General features: G+C 36.3%; 1 protein-coding gene across 1 annotated transcript in view; it reads left to right on the top strand.

Moving 5' to 3' along the window:
• Positions 1–25,199, top strand: part of FAF1 (Fas associated factor 1) — a 179,767-nt gene extending 154,568 nt beyond the window's left edge. Inside the window, exons 16-19 of the mRNA XM_067301226.1 lie at positions 3,024–3,104; positions 3,780–3,857; positions 8,461–8,676; positions 22,025–25,199. Coding sequence (XP_067157327.1) covers positions 3,024–3,104; positions 3,780–3,857; positions 8,461–8,676; positions 22,025–22,108 — 459 coding nt within the window. The 3' untranslated portion in view covers positions 22,109–25,199. The remainder of the gene's footprint in view (positions 1–3,023; positions 3,105–3,779; positions 3,858–8,460; positions 8,677–22,024) is intronic.
• The last annotated feature ends 334 nt before the right edge of the window (positions 25,200–25,533 follow it).

Below are 25,533 nucleotides of genomic sequence, written 5' to 3'. Positions count from 1 at the left end.
GTCTAACGTGCAACTCTGAGAGAATATTGCAAATTTGTCATAATGACCATTGGTGTGTTTGTCCCTATAGAATGCTAGTAGTAATAACAATTAAACCACAGAAACATGTACAAAGAGGCATTTCCTATGATTACATCTGCTTCATACCTAAAGAAGTCTGGATTCCAGTGCTGTGTAGTCTACCTACAAATTTGCTTTTAAGGTCTGTTTCAGTAAGAATAGTATTGTTCAAATGCAGTGTAAAACTCTGGCACGGTCATTTACTTTCAGATGTGGCTTACATATTTTCTATGAGGACCAGGCAGTCATGCTTAGTAATTCTTCACATTCCTGACATCTTTTTCATAATCCAGTTTTAGGAGGATGGTAACTGTAATGAATAGGGAAGAAATAAATATATATATATATATATTTTAAAGTGCCTGGAATTCACGCTTAGATACTGGTAATAGAATCTACAGTGCCAGTATTTTTTGAAGTTATCATCCAGATGATATAATTTAAACCAATTTCAAAAATTATTCAGTAAAGCTCTCTATAGCCAAATAAATACTGTGCTCATCACTAGTAATATTTAGTATCTTTCTTGAGTTTTCTAGACAGTTTGTAAAATGCAAAAAATGCTCAGTACCCAATTTCTTATAGCTCTGATTTAGTATATATTTGTGGAGTGAGTTTTAACAATTTTTATAAATTTTAAATTTTTGTTCACTTTTTGAACCGTGTGTTAATTGCTGGCAATCTTCTGGTGAAGGAAAGAGCCAGTAATTGCAGTACTTGCATCTGATCTTTCAGTTTTCTCCCAGGCAGTACTGGACTTCTGTGTGACCTTTGAAATTGAGTTAGAATGAGATATATGAAGTTGCAAAACACGAAAGTTGAACAGGTTCTCTCCGAAACAATTCTTAAGAATATTTTTAAAATGCCTGTTCTCTCCCAGATTGCCTGAAACCTTTCAGTAAGTTCGTTTGGGAAAGAAGGTTTTATTTCTTACCGTTTGAAGGTAAGCTTACGGTATGCTTATGGAAAGTCTCAGTATAGACAGTACAAACTATTTTCCTCTACTGTTATGTTCCATCTCTGAGAAGCGTTGGGAAAGTGTGTGTATTCCTTTTTCCTCATTTTTGGACAACATAAACATTGGAGCTGTTTAATTTTTTCAAGATTCCTTTCTCTCAGAAATTGAATATTAATTTAGGGAGCTTCTGCTATCGGGTTTGAGTTAGTTTTTGAAGGCATTTCATGGGCGTAGCGTATGGAGTTTAACAAAGCCAGGAGGGGAACGGGTTACTCGATGGTTTTTGTCCTTTATACATTTTGCAAGAATTACTTCTACTCGTGTTTTAGCTCTGCTGAACAAAGTGATGGTCTCTCTATCTTCTGTGAATGAAGTTTAGGACACACTGATTGTAGAATAATCTTGGGTCCTGTTTCTATAAGGAAGAAGAGTTTCCTCTAAAAAGATCTTGTTACTTTCCAGCTGGAGGTTGTATACCTTTTCCTGCAATTTGTCCTTTCTTCTTGTGGATGCATGCTAATTTAGAAGTCTTTAACAACTAATGCATTAGAGTTTTGTTTGAGGAACATCTTGGCATGTTTGCATGGCATAATAATAACAGTTAACTCCTGCTCCTCCAATTTAAAATTGAGTTTTTGCCAAATAGCGAAGCTTCTGGGAGAAAAATGATCGATTTGCAAAATGGTTCCTTTGTGTAGAATAAAATTTGCAGATGAATGGAAAGTTTAATATAACGCTTCAAAAATCAGTAGGTAGTAGATTTTCATTTCTGTAAAATATAGGGGACAAATCACCTCAGCTTAAGTGCTGTGTTACTGGTCAGTCTGGGTGAGAGTCCTGAGCCCACCGGCAGTCTCGCAGCGAAACCTTACTGATTTTTGTCGAGACCTGGGCAGCCTCTGGAAGGCTCTGGGAGGACTGTAAGGTGTAGGAAGAGCGAGCACAGAGCAGCAGACGCCGTCTCTGACAGTACTGGCTCCGGAGAGGCAGCGTATGAAGTTACTCATTGCACAGCTTGTGTTATCGCCCCAGTGCGATTACTCCTGCTTTCAGGGGTAGCCGCTTCTGCATCCTCCACTGCAGGGATGATGCTTCTCTTCGTCATTCGCTTATTTTTGGTACCCCCCCCCTTTTTTTTTTTTTTTTTTGGTGCTGTGATCATTAATAAGATATTTTGCTAGGTTTGCTGGCTTGAAGTTGGCATACTAATCTCATGTTTCTTGGCTGCCTGCATCTTTATACTTAAGACACTTCAGAGCAGGACTTGTTACTCTCCCTTCTTTGCATAGAGTTCACCATGACGCGAATTCAGGCCTCTGGATGATGTTTAATAACGATGACCTGGGGCGGATCCTGTTGAGGGCATTTTTTACCACACTAAGGACCTGGGAACAGGTCCTCTCTGCTAGGACAAGCTGTTACCTGCTGTCCATCTAAGCAGATAGCAGATTAAAATCCGGCCTCTTCCTCCAGCCACAGTCTGTCCCGCTGCATTAGAAGGCAGTCCAGCCTTGTCAGCTGCCGGAGGGACATCCCCGTTTGGGACTCACCCCCAGCGTTGGGCCACGTGTCCACCTCCAGCGTCCCCCTGTCCTGCCCTGCGGGTCTGGCGGGTGGATTCCCCCCGCGCGGCTGTGCGGGGAAGGAGGCCTTCAGCTGGCAGCGGCGTCTGCGTAGCCTGGGCAGCCGTTCTCCGTGTCTCGGTGATAAAAGCGGGAGGCCAGATGCAATGAGCCTTGGTGCCAGTGCTTGGAACATGCTAAAACATAATATGGCAATTGAAGCATAGCCTTAGGGAAGTCACGATTTTTTTTAAAGCCAAGGTCACCCTTTAGGCATTTTGCAGATCACTTCTCCTAGCAATGGTTAGATAAGTAAGGCAGTCGAATACTTTGAAATCATTGAGGATAAAGAATGCTGGTGAACGTAAAGATAAATCTAGTATTGGTCCACTGTTTGCTGATTTTATTCTTTTTTCTTTTTTTTCCTATTTTATTTTTTTTAGGATGAACGTGAAGCCAGAGAAAATGTGAAAAGAGAGCAAGATGAAGCATACCGCATATCACTTGAAGCTGATAGAGCAAAGGTGTGTCCATGGTGAAGTAGTTTCATGAATGTCAGGACATGAATCTCTCCACAACTGGTAAAATCACCCTTGTGCAGAGGACTGCCCAGCTTCAGTTCTGCATTTAAGATGAGCCAGTTGCTGTAGGGAGCCGTAATTCCAATAAGTGGTTACAAAATGGCACTAGCTAAATTCACTAGGAATGGGTCTGCCTGCATCATTTTGCAAAAGCAGCCCTGGCCCTACTTCATAATAGAAGTTGGTAATGAAGCGATAGGGAAAGATCGCTTAATAAATATCCTATTTCTTGCATTTATTTCCCAGTGACAGTTGATAATCATTGTCAGACGGGATCCTAGGCTACGCAAACCTTGGCTCTAACCATATCTGGAAGTTCTTACATAATAGAAATTCAGAGAATTTTAAAATAGATGCAACTAGTCATACTAATGTGGTGAAATATTAAGGACAGAAGTGGAGTTCAGATAACAGTTTCCATTAACAAGCTCTCATAAGAAATATGAAGGTTTTATTCACATGGCTTTATATTATGTAAATATGCTGCAAACAGTTCCTATCCCAACAGAAAAGTTGAAAAGTTTCTTTGCCTTCATGTAGCTAATGCCTGTCATTAAACACAGCTGTGGAAGGTGCAAGTGAATACATGTGTGATCACTGTTTGTTCCTCTTTCTTAGAGGGAAGCACAAGAGAGAGAAATAGCAGAACAGTTTCGTTTGGAACAGATTCGGAAAGAACAGGAGGAAGAACGTGAGGTGGGATATTTTACCTTTTTGGACAACTTTTAGGATTTATGAAGGTTGCAATTTTCATTCAGCACACACTGCAACTTTAATCCAGAGTTTACCTTCTTACGTGAACATTAAGTAATGAAAACATTTTATTAATTTCTTAACATATATATAAAATATAGTGCGGCTAAATCATTTTTATCTACAGTTTAATAGCTTTTCTTTTGTATCATATGGGTCACACTGCCACATTATAGCCAGATATTAGATAGGTGTACTAACAGAAGACCCAACAAATTAGCTCTGTAAATGGTAGAATCTTTCAGATTCTCAATTATTGTTTCTGCAGGCACTACTCTTAAAAATATAACACCATGGAGCTTTTTCATTTCTTCCATGAAGAAGCACAAAGCCTGTTGCAGTTCTGATCAAACAAGTTGTCAAATGTAATTTGGGAGACAAAATACCTTTTTAAAAATTTTGAAGAAAATAAAAAAGCAAAGAACCCCCCCCTAAAATCTAGAAAATTGAATTTATGGTACATTTTTTAACATACCATTAAATTTTAAATAGAATGAAAATTGTGTTTAAACAAACACTTTAGGACTCTGGCTGAGACATTAAATATCAAAATCTGTCCTTTCAAAATTAAGTGAACAATTGAAGCTCAAAAATGCTACTGCAGTAGTAATGTAAAGACCCAGTTTGATTAAACAAGTTTTCTTCATGTTGATTGCAAAAGAAGTTAAAAAATTAATGCATTTAAATTTCAGAGAAAAACAACAGAATAGTAATAGCAAAGTAAAAAGAATGAATGATCTTTCGTGGCATATTTCCAAAAACTATTGCCAGTGAGAAAGATAGTGTTGCAGGCCCCAGCCACGGTTTTGTTCACCAAGGTGTCCTCGGTGAACTGGCACTTAGACCCTCGGGAATCCGCTCCGTGACAAAGGTGCCAACATCAGGCCAAATATTCTTTCTAAGAGACTTTGATGCAGTTGCATGCGACAGCATCTTTCCGTGGGAATAACCAACTACTTTGTACGAAATGGGCCATTTTGCAGCATACCTGGGTTTGCCTTTGGCTGCATGGGGGTAAGGATTTCACTTACTATTAGCGAGTCACGCAGTCAGCTGGTAGATGCTGGGGGCCCAGGTATCCGCCAGAGGTAGCTCGGGCAGCCTCCTTCTCTGTCCTAGCTGCGTATCTATGTAGGCGTTTACCTTTGTGCACATAAAAAAAAAAAAAAAAAAACCAAAAACCAAACATCATGTATTAGAGTATACTCGTATTAGCAGCTTCCTCTTCTACACCCCCAATAAATGCATAATGTGATTTAAAAGGAAATAAAAAAGGCTGGGCTACAGCTGTGTTTCTTCCTCTGAAGTCCTACCACGTTTCAAAGGATAAGTAAAACAGACTAGTGGTTAAAATATTTTCAGCTGTTCTGTGAAGTGATCTTGTCCTTGCAGAACTGTTATGAAGCACAACTAGCTAGTATTTGGAAAGGACTTTGAAACCCTTGAATAAGATTTTCAAAATAAGAGTGATATAAACATAAAAATTTGTTGAGTGACATTAGTTACCTGGGTTTTGTCCCTTGACTTCTAGGCATATAAGATTTTGTGAGCACATTGCTAATTAATACAATGCTCTATCAGCATTCCTATTGCACTTGTATTTCCTGAGTATGTTTCTAGTTTCATGTAAAATATAAATAAAATATAAATATTTTCTAACATTTACAAATTTACAGAAAATATCATACTTTCTATCTTTTTTCCTCTGGACTTAATATAACTTCTTTGCTTTGACTCTTATCTATTATGGAGATTTGAAATTTGACATTTTATTCTCATTTAATTTTCCATTTAGTTAGTGTCTTTGGAACTCATGGAATCCTGATAAATCACAGCCTTCCTTCCCCCCCCCCTCCCCCCATGTGACTTAAAGGCATATTTGACATTTCAGTCTTGTGTACTTGGCTGGTGGTTGAAAAAACTGCATTACACAACTGCAAAAAGTTGGTTACCAACACATTTTTTATTTCTTGAGATAAATATAATAAACTATATAGTCAAATATATAGGCAGATGCATTGCTTAAGACAATTGCATTAAAAAGCCTGAACTGTGTAAGCATTCTCGAACCTTTTAAACAATGCTGCATTGTAAATACTTAATTCAGTCAAAACAGCAGTATTCAGGGATTTAGAAAAGAGGCAGTCCACTTTTTCCATATTATCCTTTAGTGTTTGACCACTTTTTCAGCTTCTGTTTTTTATTATAAGCCAAGAATGGAAGCTAAAAGGCAACTGAAGGAGTAATGCGCCAAACTGGACTGTGAGAATTGTGTCAAGAATAATTAAAAGAATGCAATTCTGTGAGATTAATAGCAATCATACATAAATCAGTACTGTGGCAGTAACAGGACTATTAAGCCATCAGCTCACTTACATTCTGATTCAAGTAATCAGTATGTTTTTCTTTTTTAAGTAATTTTGCATGTATAGAAACAATTCCTTCTGCTTTATTATACCTGCCTGCCCCTAAACCTTTTCTAATACCATGGCCTTTTGGAAACTGTTTTCTTACACAAAGGCTGCAAAACTAGTCCATGTTATCAAAATATACCTGGGCTTCCCTGTTTTAATGTAGGCTGTAGTAATGAAAATAATAGGATCTATTTGCTTAGCAGAACAAATGGGATGTTAACAATAATGTTTGCTAACACTCCCCATTTTCAAGTATACAGATTACTTTTACTGAATTGTTCTGCAACAATGTTTACTTTCAGAAGTGGCTTTATGTTCAGTTCATGTATTGAAAATCTGGCTAGAGAGCTATTCACGTACAGAACATCTTTTTATCAGCAAAACTCAAATTGCTTGTTCAGATCCAAGAGTTATTAATGTGATCCCTCTCATCATTGTTTTCTAACTTGGTTTGCTGGTACAGAATATCCATCGCAAATTGCCATTTTATGTTGATGCCTTGGAGACTAGTTACTTTGGGGAGCTAGGCGTTCTTTGCACAAAGAAAAGAGCTCTAATGAGCTACTGTTGTTTATTTTTCTATAATATAATTGATTGGGTTCAGTAAATAATGTAGCATCTGTTGTTATACTGTGTGGGGAAATGTCAAAACAGAAAGATAGTAAGCAGGTGGTTGAGAATGGAGAGAGCGAGAGAATTAAAATAGAATCTATTTAAAATATAATCTCATAGTAGATGAGCAAAAATGAACTGAAGTTCTATGTATAAATATTTATACTGAGATATAATTTGCTCAGAGGTTCGCGTGTAAGAAATAGACTGTTTAAAGGGCCTCATAATCTTGCTTCTTCCTATTCCTTGCTCTTTAATGTAATCATCTTCCATCAGTTTCTGTTACTAAATGACCTTGGGGAGATTTTCAAAGGCACAACTAGCAACTGTGTATCTTGAAAATGCAGGTAAATTAGTGCCTGACCGACTCTTCATTTTGGAAAATCATTTTTTCAGAGTATTCTTGGTGAGGAATTGCAGCCATTGAGCTGCTCATCGACTGTTTGCATAAAGGAAGGTGGTACAGTAACAAGACCGCTTTTTAAGTATGATCTAATTGTTCAAAAGTACTGCATGTTCTCAGATGCCTGCCTATGAGCACTGACAACACTCAGTACCCTTGAAAATTAAGCTGAACTAGTTCAGCAATCTAACATTAGCCATTATTTTCTGAAAAATTCTGACCAATGTATGAGTGTTATAGGAGCTCCTGGAGGCAGAGAACGGGGAATACAGACTTGGCTCCTGCCCTTAAATTTTAACAAAAGCAATATAGACAGTGTTAGCAGGAAGACAAGCATATACATTTTTGATCCACAGTTATAGATATTTCCTAGCCTCTGTGACCTAGTCATTTAAATATTGGCTGATTTCATGCAAGTTGCTGCAGAAAAAGTGCACACCTGTGCTTAGAGTCTTCTTCCTTCAAATAACAATAATTCCTTTCTTTAAACCTTAAAGCTCCCATTTCTATCTTCTCGGTTTTCTTCTTTTACTGTTCCTACTTTTATATTTACTATACATCTCATGTACCTTCATGATACTGTTAATTATGAAATGTCTTACTAGCAGTGTTTTAGTTTACTGATAGTAAAGCTCCTGAATATATTTGTTTTTACTCTGAACTGTCGTTAAGGGTCTTTTCTTTGCTGCAAATGGCCAATTACTCTGTGTAAGAGGAGGGCAATTTGATAATAAGTGCATTTGAAGAAATACTTTTGCTGGCTTTAATTTATACCTTTTAAGGAAGCAATTGGCCACCTGACAATTATTCTCTCATTCAAATTTTTCCAAGGCTTTCTGCCAAATGATTAAATTACTTATCTCCATTGTGCATTAACTGTAGACCTAATAATATGTGTTATACAGAAGGATTTATTTTAATTAGTTGTCTGGTGGGCTGCTATTAAGGAATGAATAAAAATGATTTTGTCATTGAGATATAAAGCACAGCTATTGCTCCGGAGCGCTATGACACATCTTGGAAGTTCTAGAAAAAAATAAACACAAAAGCCCTCTATCCTTTTCTTCTGTTCCACTGTTGTTAACATGGAAAGCTGAATGGTTTTTTCCTTCCTCAGGCTATCAGGCTCTCTCTTGAGCAATCTCTGCCTCCGGAACCAAAGGAGGAGAGCACCGAGTCAGTCAGCAAGCTGCGCATACGGACACCCAGCGGAGAATTCTTTGAGCGACGTTTCCTGGCCAGCAGCAAGCTGCAGGTTGTCTTTGATTTTGTAGCTTCCAAGGGATATCCTTGGGAGGAGTACAAGCTGCTGGGTACCTTTCCTAGGAGAGATGTGAGTAAAAGTACCTTTCAGAAATAAATACTACTTCTTCTTAGTTGCATATGTTTAGATGACCAGAATGTTTTAGCATGGAAGATAAAGATGGGCTGGAATGTGTCAGAGCGCTGTCAAGCTCTGCGGTTGTAAGCAAGTGAGGTGCTAACCTGCGGCCGCTGTCATGTGTCGCATACAAAATGCTGTTGCGAGGTCTGTTCCCGGAGACATTTAAAAAGGATCCTCAGTTTCTGAAACAAACAAGTTGTGGATGACATTCAGTGAAACTATCCATAGCCACTGTCTCTGAGCCAACGTTGCTCAGTTCCTGCTTTGAAGGAAACAGAATCTGTATTAGTGGGCTGTTTGGGTCCGTTAGGGATTAGTATTTCTGATCTTTCTGGTTTTGCCTTTTGATGCAATTTTACGAGCAGGAAGGCACAGTGTCAACCAGTAAAAGGTTATGAACTAATTAGTACATTCTAATGAATTATTTGTCCACCTGTCACATCATACTAATAAATAATCATGTATAACTCCTACCTAAATATTCTAATGATACCTCTTGTGATTGATTTTCAAAATCAATCCTGCTCGCTGCTTACAAAAGCAAACTCGATTCTGTTGGTTTCTCAACAGATATTTATGTGCTGTTACTAGGTTTCTTTGAAGATATGCCTGCGCGCTGTCTACTTGATTGCGATCTAACTTTCATTTCTTGTGTAGTCAATGTTAATGCAAAGGTAAAAGTCAGTGGGTCCAATTGCGCAGCAGTTAAGTGAGGCCCTGCATAAAATGCGAAGGTAACAGGCACTACAGAGCTTGCCGTACAAACTGAGCCAACCCGCGATGGGTGAGGTTCAGCAGCTTTTGGGCCGTTTCGCTTTCAGCACTGCAAATGAGTGGGTGCAGCTCGGCATCACCTGGGGTTTTGTTTGCTGGGGAAATCCCAGGTGATTGGTTAAGCCAACATTGTCCGGTTTGCATCAAAGGAACTCAGTAACTGGGTTGCTTTTCCATTTGCTTTCTCATCATTGCCTCTGGAGGAAGTTCGCTAGGAATCAGACTGTGATTGGCATGTTTACAGTGCCGTTTTGTAACACCAGTTGCTTTAACATCTTACCTGTAAGTTATCTTACATGCCACAAGTACTCCAAAAGAGTGAAAATGATGTCCTTAACAAGCATACGGCCTTGAGAGCAGCTATGATTTCTTAAGATTTTTGGCATGACTATGTGAAGGAGGACTGTAGTGCTTGTAACTTTTCTTCCACCTTGTCTTATATTGAGAGTCCTCATCAGCCAGAGTGTAAAGAAGCATTTAAGGAATCTCATTAATTGGTAATTAACTTTACTCCATAGGCATGAAATACCATTTTCAGTGGAGTAGAAGAGTCATCTGTACGTTTCCAGTGCTACTGATCTTTCAGTTTACTTGAAACACAAGAAAAACAATCTTTTGCCATCTAAACAGTGTTTTTTGTGTATTTGAAATATTCAGAAAGTCGTCATCCCTATCTATAAGCTATCTATGCCTTATCATAGATATAATGTAAAAAACCTATAAATATATTACTGTAATTCTTTACATTTGTTTTGCACTTTAAAACCTTGCTATTTAGAATGGCTGTTTGTCTGCATAATCACATCATCGACATCATTATTAATTTTAGTTGTCTGTAAACTCTCAAATTGATCACATGCTTTGACTGAGAACAAATGAAAAAAAGAAGGGAGAGGAAAACAGACCACTACATTTGAATAAGATAGAATTTTCAGTACATTTGTGAAACTGCAGGGGAAAAAATGTTGAGGCAAAGAAAAAATTTTACAGGAATTTTAAAGCTGCTGGTCTGTCACATCAGAGGCAAGACCCTGCAATCTTTCTTCTATGATTCGGACCTAATCATGCCATGTCTGAGGAGTCACATAAATGATTCATGCTGCTTGACCCAGTGGCCATGTATGAATCTGGTTGCCAGTGTGACCACCAGAGCTAAAACAAACAAAAAATAATCCCCAGGGACTTGCTAAGTGCTGAAAACTATAAATGATATCTGCCATGTTCCATAGATATGAAAAGCTGCAAGTGTGCAACTCTACAGACAGAATAATAATAGTAATAATAATAACAATAAAGTATTGATGAATGAGTTGGAAGGATGGTAGAAGTATATATTCATTACTTTAGCTTTCATAGGAATACAGCCTCTTAAAAACACTGCAAATTGTCAAGCCTCTTCTGCTCTATGATTTGTATCAGAAACATCCACTGAAACCTGTGAAACAAGAAGGGACCCTTGGAATGCTTGTGCTCCAAATAACAATAGCATTTTAAAATGTCATTTTGTACTTAAAAATATACTTAACGTTTTTGAAAAATATGTTTTGAAAGGATGAGAATTACTTTGCTGGAGTGTTTGTTGCAGTAAGATGAAAGCATGTCTTCTTAAATTAATCATTTTATTTTCCATCCTAACCTGTATTACAATAACATACATAGCCCTACAAGTGTTTCAGACTTATCAAATGAGGGGCTTAGATTTAATCAAATCAGCATTTTGCTTGTGGTAAACTTATGAGGACATTTTTAAGTGCTTTTCACAACATGCTTTTCAAAGCCATCAGTCCTGATGCCCTGATACAATGTTTTTGAAGTATTTCTACTTCTTTGGTAAATAAAAATTCATTAGTTCTTAGTTCTATGTTCCAATTGCTTGCACAGATATCCTTAGCTAACTTAAAGTTGGTATCATAACCCTACTGTAAATACAAACTTCTACACATGAGTAAATACACAGATTAACCTTTTCTAGACACTACTTGTAGTTTTTAAAGCAGCAGTGACATTCCAAAGCATTTAAGCACATGCAGTGGCTTGTTATTGGGTCTTTGTCACCGACTATGGCGTTCTTTCTGCTAGCACTGAAATTAGATATTAACCACTTTCTTTCTCAGTACCATAACCAAACCAGAACTACATACCATACTGACAAGTGTATTTCACACTAGTGAACCTGTGTCAGTAGGTAACTTGTAACTCCGACTTTGAAAACATGTTTGGCAAGCACATCTTTCTCATTAAAAAGCTATCTATAAAGTTCTCTGCATTTTCTTAAATGCACCTGCAAATGCTTTATGGAAATAAATGCACGTACTATTTAAATGTACGTATTGGCTTTAGAACTATAGTTCCTTTTCTTCCAAGAATCACTCTAGACTTCAAAACGCATTTTAATTATAACAAAAAAAGCTTCCCCTAAGTATATTAGCATGCTCATTCAGTATTTCCTCACTTTTTCTTCTCTTAAAAGCCTTCCCAGACACTAATTTCAGTAGACCTCTCAGTCTGCCAGCAGGACAATCTGCCTTCTCCCAGTATCCTGCAGACCTCCTGAATGACAAATTCCTTGCTTCCTCAATGGAGATCTGCAGAAGTCTTCCTAAAACTCTTTAACATCTTGTGGGCTGGGCATTTGAACACGTTTTAGGAAGAAACTGAAGTATACCATATCCAGTTGAAACTATAGGAGGAATACGCAGAACAAATTTACCCAACTTGGGATTTGGCTCATGCTGCTGGGATTAATGGCGTACTTGTGAGAGTTTTATGGTATCTGTGAGAAAGTGAGGTCCTGGCAGGCTCTCACAAGTACATCTCATTTGCAAGACGGTATTTCCAACATACAAAGCATTGAGAGAGCTTTGTATTTTCTGAACTCAATATCTTCTGAAAAATCAAACCTACAACCTATAATTTCTTCCATTTATTTCTTCTTAAAGTGGAGTGTAAGCTATGTATTTGAGAGAATGTCTTTTGCAGACACTATACTAGAGACTTAAGCTCTTTATTTACTGTATCTGGAAGCCTTAGTAAACCAAGACTTCTACAGTATTTCACATTTTATTTTTCTGAGCCACAGCTTAGGATCAGGTGGCAGTTAAGTCACTTAAGGTTATTTAAATGCATCTAAAATGTTGCTTAATAATTCAGAACCAGTTTGCTCTGTTTAGAGTATTAAGATTTTTTAAACCCTTTTAATTAACCAATTCCAACAGCAGTTTAAATAAACAGAAACAAAAATCTGTCTCCCTTGAAAGGGCAGAAAATAAATTTAACTCAAATTGCATGTCAATTTAAATTAGGTGTGATCAGGATTTCAGCAGATGTAGGGCCAGATCATTCTTAGTATTACATGGGAGTATAGAGTAAGATATCCCTCTGAAACCAAATGTGATCATTCATTCCTGTGCTCTGGCAGAGGTAATCCTCTTTGCTCACAGTGCTGAAAACAATACCACAGAATAATAAACTTATAGCTGCAGTGCTCAGCACATAGTCATCTGAAGAGGTAACTGTATCCTCCTAAAGATAATGGTATGGTCACGATCCCTACATTGCTATGCCAGGTAGTTTGGCAAATTTGTATAACTCAGTCAATTCTAGAAGCCCTTCTTTGTAAGAGTTATTCTGCCCTCCCCCCAGTGCAAACTAATTCCTTCAGATAATCCAGTTTTAAACTCATTAGATAGTGTTTAAACTCATTAAATAGTACATGAAAGAGATATATGTCTAGGAGCATCTTTAGCTTTTAGCATCCTTTTCCCTAATTATCATCTTGATAGAAAGATGGAAAAAAGATGTTACGATGAGAAAGGATTCATGTAGTATCATGGTTATACCCAATAGCACTTCTAGTAATGAGTCATTCAAATAAATCTGAAAAGTAGCTTTCCATGTTAGGTCAAGGAAATAAAGAATATCTGTCCAATGACAGAGTAGGATTTCAGCAGCATACAGTATTTTTCTGATATTTTCAGAAACTTTGAGAATGTTTTTGTAAATTCAGAGAAAATTTGACATGTGATCCATGTAATCTTTACAGTAATTTTAATTACTCATACTTTTATTTCCTACTACATAAAATAGTATTGATCTTTTTAAATCCACATAATTTAGAATTATTCAGGGCAACATATCTGATGGTGGCACATATTTATCATCTGTGATCTAGTTTATGGAAGGCCACAGCCATCTACAAAGGTAGAAGTCCCTCCTCTTGTCAGCTGAAACTGTCATTAAGTCAGTACTACCTGCCCTTGTCTTTCCTCTCTTTTCAGGTTATGTTATTTTATTTATTCAAGCAGTTATGTTTATTTAAGACACTGAGAAGTTGTCTAAGCAAACTGGCCGTACCAGACTAACATACTCCCATGCCTCTTTTAAGAGCATGATTCCTGATTGTTCTTCCTGTTGGCTTGTAACTGTAGAACAATTGGCTTGATTAATCTCGAACTCAAGAGGACTGGACCACGTAGAGTTGCAACCAAAACACTGAAGCATTTGCAACCCTTAGGTTTTAGCCCTTTTAACAGTTTTGTTGCTCACAGAGAATAGTATCACACTCTTTCAATAAGAACCTGTAAAAGTAGTCTGTGATGTTCCTGCCCCCACTGAAGTCAATGGCAGAACTTCTAGGACATTTTGAGAATTATCAGAGGGTAGATTTTGCTTCTTGACATGCAATGTCCATTTTTGTGGAAATATAATTTCCATATATGCAGTCAAAAATTCTGTAAATAAATATTACAGAAAATTTTTTCATATTTTGTTCCAAGAAAGTAAGACTTACCAGACTCTTCAGGCCTGGTGTCTTGCCATAAGTAACTACAATACCTAAAGAGAGAGATGAAAACCCTTCGTTATCAAGTCACTGAAGGGAGATGGAAGGAATTTTTTCCTCCCCTCATAGAAGCTTATTTTTACAAGTAATAGAATTTCATTCTACAGGTCAGTATAGTGTTCTGATCAAGTGTTATGACAACTCCATTTGAAGACAAAGTTTAAACCATTTCAGGAAACAGATGAACTATTTTACTGAAGATTCCCTGCAGTAAGCATTCACCAGAACACTGAATACTCAGTGCACTATGTGATATTTCAGCTGAGTCATCTTTGTTAGTTAACCCAAGTGACTAATGCCAGCCACGTGATTAATATATTCCACCCAAGCACATCTCTCTGACCAAAAAAAAAATGTCCTTTTACTCATCAGTGCGCCATTTTATAAAATATTTATTTCAGGGGTGGCACATTACTTGTCATAGGAATATGCCTTAGTTAGCTGCAGATCTTTGTTGTTGGATATGGTATTATCCAACGTAAACTGGCCATAGGATATTTCATACTTTTTTCCCCAGAATTCATGCTTAATGTCCATTTTGTGCATTTTTCCCCTTGTAAGAAGAAAACGTAATGATAAAATACCAATAAGAAGCCTTCATAATAATATGATACCAAGAATGCTGTGTCTGGTAACCAGAAAATGTAATGATCTCCTGCTGTTTTGGTAATTGCCTAAGTGAGTACATCAGACTAAATGACTAAAGCAGTCTTAGGCATGCTTTTTATTCTATTTACCTGTCTACCAATCACAATGTTATACTGTAGATATCATTGTGGTATCTGAACATCTTAACCCTTTGAACTTGTGACAAAAATCCTTTTGGATTGTTTTTCTATGCAGTTATAATGAAGTGCACATAAATCCAATCACGGGTCATTTTCCTGTGAGTGAATGAATCCAATCACGGATCATGCTCCTGCAAGTGACTGTGTTCATATCCATTCCTCTTCGGGATAGACATATGCATGCAAACCAGTTCTTGCAGTACCTCTGAGGTACTGTATATATGTTCTCAAATTTCCAGAAGATGTGGCTGTGTTGCTTCCTTCCAGCTCCTCCTCTATATCCATGGTAAAAGCTATAGTATTTCTAGGGCCAGGATCTTTCTTCTTGTTAGCCAGTACATTTTTGAATAATTAAATAAAAGAATAATTGTTAATTCAGAAATACTTTGATATAAGCTTATTGGCAGTAATGCCCAGAAGTAATGGACTTTCTTGCTCCTCAACACAGCAGAAAGGGCACCTCGCATACAAATGCTCTGATCTGCTAGTATTTAAATCTTTTCTCTACTGATGAAGAAAACTGAAAGTAAGTATTAGGAAAGAGTGGGTGATGGAGCTCCTCTGCCTGCATGTCTGTTGTCAGAAAAGGCCCAAAGCCACCCGAAGAGTGGTATTCCATAAGATTCCTCTTTTGCCAAGAAACCATACAAAAATTACTAAGTAAATTACTGATCAAAGATTTCAGATCAAAAAGAAGGGGAGGAAAACAGAATCTGAAGAAAGCTATACAGAAACCTTCCTCTTCTCCTCAAAAGGGTCCCTTACCTCAAAATCTAGATATAAGGACCAGCTACTTTACAGTCTCGTAGGAGAAGCGCAGAATATCTGTGGAGTTAGGGAGGGCCGAAAAGGCAAGTCTGATAACTAAACAAGATTTCTGATCTCAGCGGCTAAAAAGAAGCACACCCACAAGTGCAGGTTCTAAAAACAACACCCACAAGCAGAGTTGCTGTAGACAGCATTTCCTAACATCTTTTATTGGAAGGTAGAGGAACTATATTTATATATTTTCTATACTATTGAGCATCAATTCTGGAAAAAAATCATGAGATTTGTATAAAAATGTGAATTTTTTTGAAGATAGTTAACATCTGGCATTTTATTTGTTTCTGGTACAAGAATAATTACTGTTTACCATTTTTGTAAGCCATTTTTCCACAAACATAAGTTTTTTTCCCAATTAGAATTTGAAATTTTTATGTAGAAACACAAATCCCTAATGTTGGATTTTAAAAAAGCACCAAATTGCCCAGGCCTCACTATAGAAATAGATACACTAGGTTTGGGCTTCTCCTTATTACTTATACTGCCATGTTATTATGCTTAATATTTTACAAAACAGAGAATACAGTTGCTATCTTTTCTTAATTTACTGACTAAAAAGACAAGAAATAATACATCACGTTTATACGCCTTGACTGATTAGAGTCTATGCTGGAAATTCTTAGCTGATATAGCAAGTCATTGAGAGCTTACGCTACATGAAGGTTGGTGCTGGTATCTCAGATAGCTGTATGACTTTTGTAGGAAAGACTGGAGAACATGCTTAGAGTAAAGGAATACCAGTTTTCTGTTGTGTCAATATCTATTATTTTGCTTATTAAATATATTTTTGAATGAAACGTGCTGCATCTAAAAGATTGTTTTGAGAAAATACCTTGAATTCAAAGAAATAAATAAGCTCAAGAGTTTGACATGTCTGGCTTAAAGCTCTGTGTAGAGAGTGAGACTAGAAGTCTTTTACTATGACATATTTTTCCTTATTTGTGATGGCTTTCTTCAATTCAAATGTAAATTATCTCCAAGTTTATTCAACTAAACCAGATCTAATTGCATATATTTCTATAAAGTAAACCTACTTTTTTGTGTTACTGCAGTTGAACATATTATCCATATGACTCATAGATATTTCAATACGTAGAAGGGATTCACTGTATTTGTGTGTCATTCTGAAAATTTAGTTTTTTAAACAGATCTGGTCCTTTACCAGGTGTGCCTTTAAGTAATTTCCATTGCATTTATACTTCAGGGGGATTAGGAAAGAGAGTAAAAGAACCTTTTGTCTGTTAGATTCATTAAATGTATTCATGCGTGTGTAAGTGGTATAGAGGCTGTGCTACTCAAGAATCAGATCCTTGTCCTAGGGTGTAGAGAAAGGTGAAGGGTGTGATATTTACTGCTTGTATAAGTGTCATAATAATTGTGTATTTGATTCTTTATTTTTAAATGACCTTCCTGGGCATTAAGCCATTTTTTGTCTTTATCTTTTCCCTGCAGAGGGAGGGTAAGGAGCCACACCTTTGAATGGTAAAAGTACAGCTGTTCAGTATGTGAATGTGTAATAGCACAGACTGGTCATCAAGTGTGAGGATAGAAATGATATAAAAATTATTTTAGAAGGAAAAAGATTTTGCTACAAAATTGAATTAAAATGTAGTTTCAACTGGTATTAATTTTCATCTTAATTGGTCATTAAGAGTTTACCTCAGTTATTCAGAATGAAGTGTAAGTAGCTACTACATTCTTACACGAGAAATGTAAAAGTTAATGCTACTATCCTTTGTTTTTGCTCAGCCTTAAGTAATTCAAACAACAAAGTGCTACAAAAGTACTTTAAACCAACTGGCTAGTGCTAAGTTGAATTAATTACCATAGAATTAATTTAAACAGTACCTGTTGAAATAATACATTTCCTATGCACCAAACCAGCATGGGTAATATAATGAAGCTCTTTAAATGAACATCAGATAAAAGTCTTAGCTCCCGTGCACCAAAGCTTGAGGTTAACCTGTCTCCATAGCTGGAAAATAAATTCTGTTTTACCAACTGAAATGTATTTCAATGAAACTGAAACGTTTCACAGCCCAGAGGCAGAATCTAACACTGATGGGAATAAGGAAAATGAGGCTACCAGTTAGCTCCCTCTCTGGTCAGGTTGCTAGAAAGAGTCTTCCCTGGTGAGAGAAGACTGTTAATGTTTGCACTGAAAGTTATTTGTCCAAACACCAGAAATCCCAAGATGTTGTCTGCTTTGGTTTTGGGATAATCCTAAATGCACTTGCAGTTAGTCTACAGAATTCTGAGAGTCAAATATTAGCAGTATTATTGTCATTTAAGAGAGATTCTCTTAGCATCTGAACACTGTGTCCTTCTGTCTGTCAGCTCCTTCACTATGTGTATTTGGAATAGCTTACAGATCCTCTTTTTAAGGAGTTTTATTTTACATTTCATTACAATATAAAACACTTACCTTAGCAAAACCACAAAATATATTTTAAAAATACATTCACCTGATCTGCTGCCATCACCATGTGACATGTGAGTGGACTCTGAGAATGTGTGCATGTGACTGGTAGAGAGCCAGATATTTTAAACTTGAAAATACAGAGAGACACTAGGCTTTAAGCATTTGTTTAGGCCTTTAACAAATGCCGAATGCTTAATTTGGTGAATTTTCCAACCATAACTAAGTAAGCATGGATTTAACGACATGGGTACCTAAATAATCTCACAGAGGTCAACAGGATCAAATCAGATATAAATGCATGCATAAATAATTTGCTGCATAATTGCCAATAATATACAAGAAATCTTTAAATAATAAAAGTATGCTTAATTGGGGATAATTTAGCTTATGTAATGTGCAGGGCTCTTTTAGAAAAGAGCACCATGCAGTCACATTAGAGAAAGGCACTGTCAGCACTAAAGTGGTCTTCAAAATTTATCCTAATGTTAATGAAACAAGATACAAAAATTTAAAATATAAAGATATTTTAATTCTTTGCAACTGCATTGTGAAATAAGCTACATAAATTTATTCAAGTAAATAAGAATCATTAAAATGGTATATTGAACACACCTTTGTTGGTTACAGCTCTTGCGGGATCCTTTGATCTCTACTACGTATAATTCTTTGGTTTTTAATTCTGTTTAAAAATACTGCAAGTTACAAAGCATCTTAGGTCTTATATTTCATATATTTACAAGAGAAACCATTTCTTTAGTAGGAGGTGTGTTCGCTAATAAGGCTTCTATTCTTCGTAGTACACAACATATTTACAAACCACAAATAACAAAGTAGAAGCTGCAGAAGGGTTATGGTGTGATAATTAAGTACAATGGCGACCCATATGAACAGAAAATGCCAAGGAGCTAAAACAAAGCAACAACAGCTTTGTTTGTTGACAGATGTAGGAGCCATATTGTTAGTTAATTGGGTAATGGTGTAAACATTTGCAAACTCTGCTGTCCCTCAGTGAATTAAGCAGCACACTGAAATTATGGTGAAAAGCTGCACAGTCCTTTTGCTGCAGGTACTCAGCACTGCTTTTAACTGACCTTCTAAGTATAAAGACGCTGAGAAAAGGACATCGTTCATTGTTATTATTTGAGGTACTTGAAGTCTGCAAACCTTAGAGTTTAGACCAGGATATATATCGTGAATTGCACCCAAGTGAATAATAGGTTTCCATATGGTTACAGTCTGGAAGGTAGCGTTCATTCCCTAGGCTTGCTTTTCAAATCTTTTTTTGTCAAATGGAGAAAAGACTTGTTCTTTCATACATTTGCTTGCAAAAAGAGGTTGAAGGATTTGAAAATAGAGGGGTCTAATTAGATACTGGCTTTAACTGAGCAGAGAAGGAAAATTGCATCTCTCAGGTGCACAGTAACTCATGTGCTGTGAATTGCAGAGATGCCTATTTACCTCCCTTTCTGTGCCTAAGTGCAATGGACTGTAGCAGAATACTAAAACATTAAAAAATGCAACAAGATACTTAATTAGCATACTTCTGTAATCACAAACTTAAATGCACTACTTTGGCTGTTTTTTACATAACAGGTTTGCTTTCTAAGATAATAACCTTTCAATAATTTAAGCAGCATCTGTGCAGGAATGCATAATTGGAGTGTAGATAATAGGAATCTAAAATTGAGTCTGGTGATTTTACAAATTATTTTTCTCTTCAGCCATTTAGCAATAACTCACCGTGGTATATGAAGCATAAGAAAATATATCCCTACTTCAGGAATCAAAATGACACATCTGTTATTTGTTTAAAAAAAAAAAATTTGTTGCATTCAGAGAGGTGAATTTTATTGATTTCAATGGACTTAGGAAGTGATAAGCTCTTCATATTTGTTTAAATAATGAATTACCTGTAATTATCCAATAAAACAATGGAAATGCAATTAATTATGGCTAGATAATTTTTTTTTAAGTTTGCATGATTTAGTTGGGAAGAGAAAGGGGAGCAGTGCTGTTTTTGTTATTTAAAACTGATAAGAGGATTGGTAAATTATGCTTTTAAGAAAAAAATATTTGGCATTTGTTGTATAACTTGGTGTACTTCACACGACGCATTAATTTTTTTTCAAAAATTATTTTTAAAAAGCAGGGGCATGATGCCGTCACAGGTGAAGCAAATTTAACTCTAATAAAAGGTTTATCATATGGATTTGCATTTATATCTATAGCATAAGACTAATAATGTATTATTCACAAGCAAACTTCCAATAACTAATGTGTTCACATAGCAAAAGAAATTAAATCAAAGTTACCAAGCAAAATAAAAATGGGAGTGAAATATTTCAGAAAGTGGTGAGATGGAAACAAATAATTTTCAGATATGTATATGTAAATGAAGCTTTGCAGTAGCTGAAGGACAGTAAGACTCATCTTCATTATTTTGTCTATATAATTATATTAGGTAATATTTACTGGTAAATTTTATTTTGATAGTAGATACTTATCCTATAGGCAGCAGTCTAGCTTCTAAATAGAATCAACTCAAAAGTTCCTTGCTGACTATAAACTGGGGATTGCTCGTATGCCTTAAGTGAAAGCCAATAATAGCTGCGGATGCTGAGCAGCTTGCAGGGTTTGGGGCTAAGATCCAAATGCTGAAGAATTTTGGCAGTAACGGTGCAGATAGTGCATGTAGCAGTACTTTCCAAATTGTGCTGTGTTTAGCTCTCACTGGAATTCTGCTGTATGCCCACCTGCATAGGCGACTGCCTAAACACCTTTACAAATCTGATGAGAAGTCAGGATTCCAGTAAATATTCATATCGTACAAAATTACACATGTATGTGTATATATAGAGAGAGCTGATATATACATGCATAATACATATAATATGTATATATACATAATACATGCGCTTCAGTAGTTAAGATGCAATTCCACAAGATGAGCTGATTTAGCACCCCACTCCCAAAGAAAGAGGGAGGGCCCCACTTACTTCTTACCGCTTAGTGCTCTTGCCACTTACCTTGCACAGGATTTCTCACTGGACATCTCTGTGTGCCAGTTCTACTCATTAGTGTGACAGAAAAATAACCCAACAAATGAAAGTATGCAGCTTTCTGCCATCCTAGGCTCGTTTAGATGGCTGATAAGCATCAAAGTGGGGGAAAGTTAGGAGCTACCACATGGCTTGGAGCAAGGGAGAGGGTAAACAAAGAGAGAATTAGATTTCCCCTTTCAGTGGGGAGAGCATGTTGGATTGACTCTGCTACTTGCACTGTCAGTTTGATGGAAATTTTAGGATACTTCTGGGACTAGTTTGTTTTTTTCATCTTAGCTCATGTGTTCCACTATTTCTTTCCAAATGATCTTAACTTTGACAAAATAGATATATTCACACTTTAGTTTATGGGAGAAAAACAGCCCTTCTTGGAATTAATGTGATGGAATCTATTTAAAATACAATATGCAAAATACAGAAAAAAAATAAAATATCTAGTTCTTCATCTGTGTACTGAGAATTCACACTCCAAACTTCAAGTATCACTGATGTGAGGTACTGAAAATGTCTCCACGGTGCAAATCTATGTTCTGAAAATACACAGTTCAAATAAAGTCTACATATCTTTTTGTTCTTCTGTTTACAGGTGACCCAGCTGGATCCAAATAAATCATTACTGGAGGTAAAACTGTATCCTCAAGAAACCCTTTTCCTAGAGGCAAAAGAATAGATCAAACAAGATTGTAGGACTAATCACCTTTGACAAACCAGAGGCACGGGACTGGGAGGAAGGCTTCTATCAAAACCACCTTGTACTATCATCTAACTCAATTCAATGTCACAACTTTGCCTCTTGCAAGAATCCTGAAAAATTGAAAAAACATAGCTACATAAAGTTTCACATACATGAGTATATGTTTCCAACCTCGTTTAAATGAGCAGAGGATAAAATTCTGCTATGAACACTGAACATTATGACTCTGTTGCTCACTTATCATCCAGCTTTTGTTATAATTAATGCACTGTTAAAATGTGAGTGATTGTTAAGTAGAATTTTTACTCCTCAAATGCCCCTTTTTTCACCAAGAAATCTTGGACATTTCTGCCTGTACTTTTGACACTAGGATGCTGTATATTTGATATCTCGCTGAGCCAGTGCTCTCATATATATGCATTTTATTTCTGTGCTTGAATTTCTACTTTGTCACCTAATTTAAAAAGGCAGAAAAAATTAACGGGACATTCTCAGCCATGGAAATTTAACAGTATTATAGTAGAAAGCATATAATTTTTGTTAGTACTTTCTGACTTCTTTGATAAGATGTAAGGTTTTGTTTGAAGAATATAGTTTGACATATATGCGAGATATTTATTTACTGGTTCTGCTTTGGGTCTCAGTTCTGATTCAGTTTAGGAAGTATTTTCCATTACATTGCAGTGTGTGAAACTGCTTATTGCATGATGTGAATATTTAAATAACATTACAAATGGCCAGTACCGGAAACCTGGTATCTTGCCAATACTTCAGGAATCAGCTGATATTGAATATCAGCTGTTAAAAACCTTTCAAATACCAGATACAAAAGTTCTTTATTTCTCATTGTGGAAGAAATGGCTGTTCCCATTTTAGCATTCTTCCTTCATTCTGGCACTTGTTTGTATCCTGTTACTCTGCTGTTTTAAAGCACCTTGTTTGTTTCATCAAACAATGAGTATCTTAAGAGGTGGTGTAATAAGAAATCTGCCTTATTATTGCACACTTTGGACATTTTTACAATAGATTACTGATCCCTTCTCAAATTAAAGAAATCCTAGTTCTGTTGTCTGAAATGTATGCACCAACTACATGCTATCTGATGTGGAAAAATCTGGTGCTTTAAATAGCTCAATGATAGAACGAGCATACTGAATTGAAGACCATAAAGTACACTTGATGCCAAACCTGCATCAAAGCAAGTTTTGTTTTTTGTTTTTTTTAATCTCTAGGCTTACAGTATAGTGCACAGTAGCACTACAGAATCGTCATCTGCTAATCAAACTTTTTTGTAAAGCCTGGCACATTGTTTTCCACATATGTTTATATGTAATTCATAGTGTTTATCGAAGCAAAATTAATTCTGATTTGAAAATTTTATACTAAGCAAAACCAATTGCACACATCTTTTATTCTTTTTTTTTTCCCCTCAGAAGGACATTGATATAAAATGAAATGTATGCCTATTGTTAGGGTGTTAGTGAAGCTGATATATTGTTACCTTTACCAAAAATGCAAATTTTTGAGTGGGGAAAGCCTTATTCTACCTTTTGTAATTCTGTAATTAGCGAATGCTACATCAAACACTTTTAGAAGTGACGTATCCATGACAAACAAAAGGTTTTGAAATGTAAGCAAATCCTAATCATTTGCAGTTCACAAATAAAAGAATAGCCAATAGGAAGATAAATGTACGTGTAATGGAAAGCTGAATGCAGACACTTCATTCTCAACTTTTGTATTCTTACAGAAAAAATCCACTGTTTATGAAATCAGAAATTAACATCGGTTGCAAATTGGGGTGACACTGGTTCTACAAGCAATCACAGTAACACATACAGCAGGATTTTAAAGTGATGCATATCTTTTTTTTTTTTTTTTTTTCCAGATTAGCTCTTCCTTTTAAGCTGGCTATTGAGGAAATGAGTTGCTGAAATATTGCTACACATAGCAAAGCGACCTTTCAGCTAACTTTTTTTATATTTAATCTGTTCTGTTTAACTTCTGTTTGATCTCATCAGGCTGTTTTCTCTCACTTAACTTTATTTCTGTATTTTGACTATATATTCTTTACTTTGATACTAGTTTCATAAAGTTATTAAATGTGGCTTGAATAGTTGTTGAACCTGTTGAAGTCAGTGCTCCCAGGGTTTTTTTGGCCTTTTTTCCCCCTAACCTCTGTGTTTGTTTTTTTTTTCCCCATTTTGTTCATATTGCAAAATACACTGTCAATATCAAAATGTTCTGGTGATAATTAACTGGAAGTGTTCAAAGTGGTGGTACTACTGCCCTCTGATATAAAGATACCAAGATCAGTATATAATGATCTTTCTGCCACAACATAAGTAAGTGTATCACTCTATTTAAATAAAAATATTCATGACTCTGGTCCTTAAATACTTCGGGCCTGATTTCAAGAAGCAACCATCTGGAGTCACCTTTCCAAGTTAGGCCCCCAGTGTAAACCAGTCTCTGTGTAGGAATATTAATATTCTAGGCCATCGTTTTCTGCTATCCTAAACCAACCGTAGTGTTCACTTCATATGCTCTGCTGATATGGTTAATCCTCTAGTCATTATACAGACTAATTTTGTTATTCAATATTACCGTGAAACTGTAACAATGTTACTACAGAGCATATCCCTGATTCTACATTTTTATCTTCAGGTTCCACATATTAATGGCTTATCATTAATGTGATTAATGCGTTAGTATTAAATCTTAAGGAATTACTGTTAATGAATGGAATCCTGTATGATGTGTTGGCTTTCATTATTGGCCTTCAGAACATTATGGTGAAGGTGGGGCTGTAGCTTTTGAAGAAAGTTCCTGCCTATTGACACTGGTGTCTAAATCAATATTAGAGAATATGCAAAACACAGGTGTTTCTCTGTATTCTCTGCATAGGTGCTCTTAAATTTAGTGAGAGTGCTTAGGGTGTTTTTAATTAAGCTATGTCGGGGGGGTTGTTTATTCTTTTTAATGTAGCAGAGGACGACTTTGGCTTTCATAAATTGTACCTACTCAGTGACATTAGAAACTTAAAATAAATTTTCAATTACAGTAATATTTCTACTAAAAGGTGATATGATTTCACGCTTCCATACATGGAGAAAAACAAAATCACAAAACAAGAACAACATGACCCAGATCCATGGAATAACTGAAGAACTTTAATCATCTGAGCCTCATGTTCAGACCCCCTAAATAATGCACAGGATGATTTAAGTGCCTTAGAATGGAATCCACATCAATCAAAAAAACAATAACAAAAAAATCAAAACCATCCCCCATGGAATACATGTGGAGGGCATTAATAGGCAGAACCAGAAACTGCTTAGACTGGTCAATGGGAAATGCTAAAGATGGCCATGTCTCATTTCTGCCATTCCTCACTGGAG

Source organism: Apteryx mantelli, chromosome 8 (genome assembly GCF_036417845.1).
Source record: "Apteryx mantelli isolate bAptMan1 chromosome 8, bAptMan1.hap1, whole genome shotgun sequence".
Taxonomy (NCBI): Eukaryota; Metazoa; Chordata; class Aves; order Apterygiformes; family Apterygidae; genus Apteryx; species Apteryx mantelli.
Note: the sequence above shows the minus strand (reverse complement) of the source record. Positions and strands in the feature narration are given on the sequence as shown.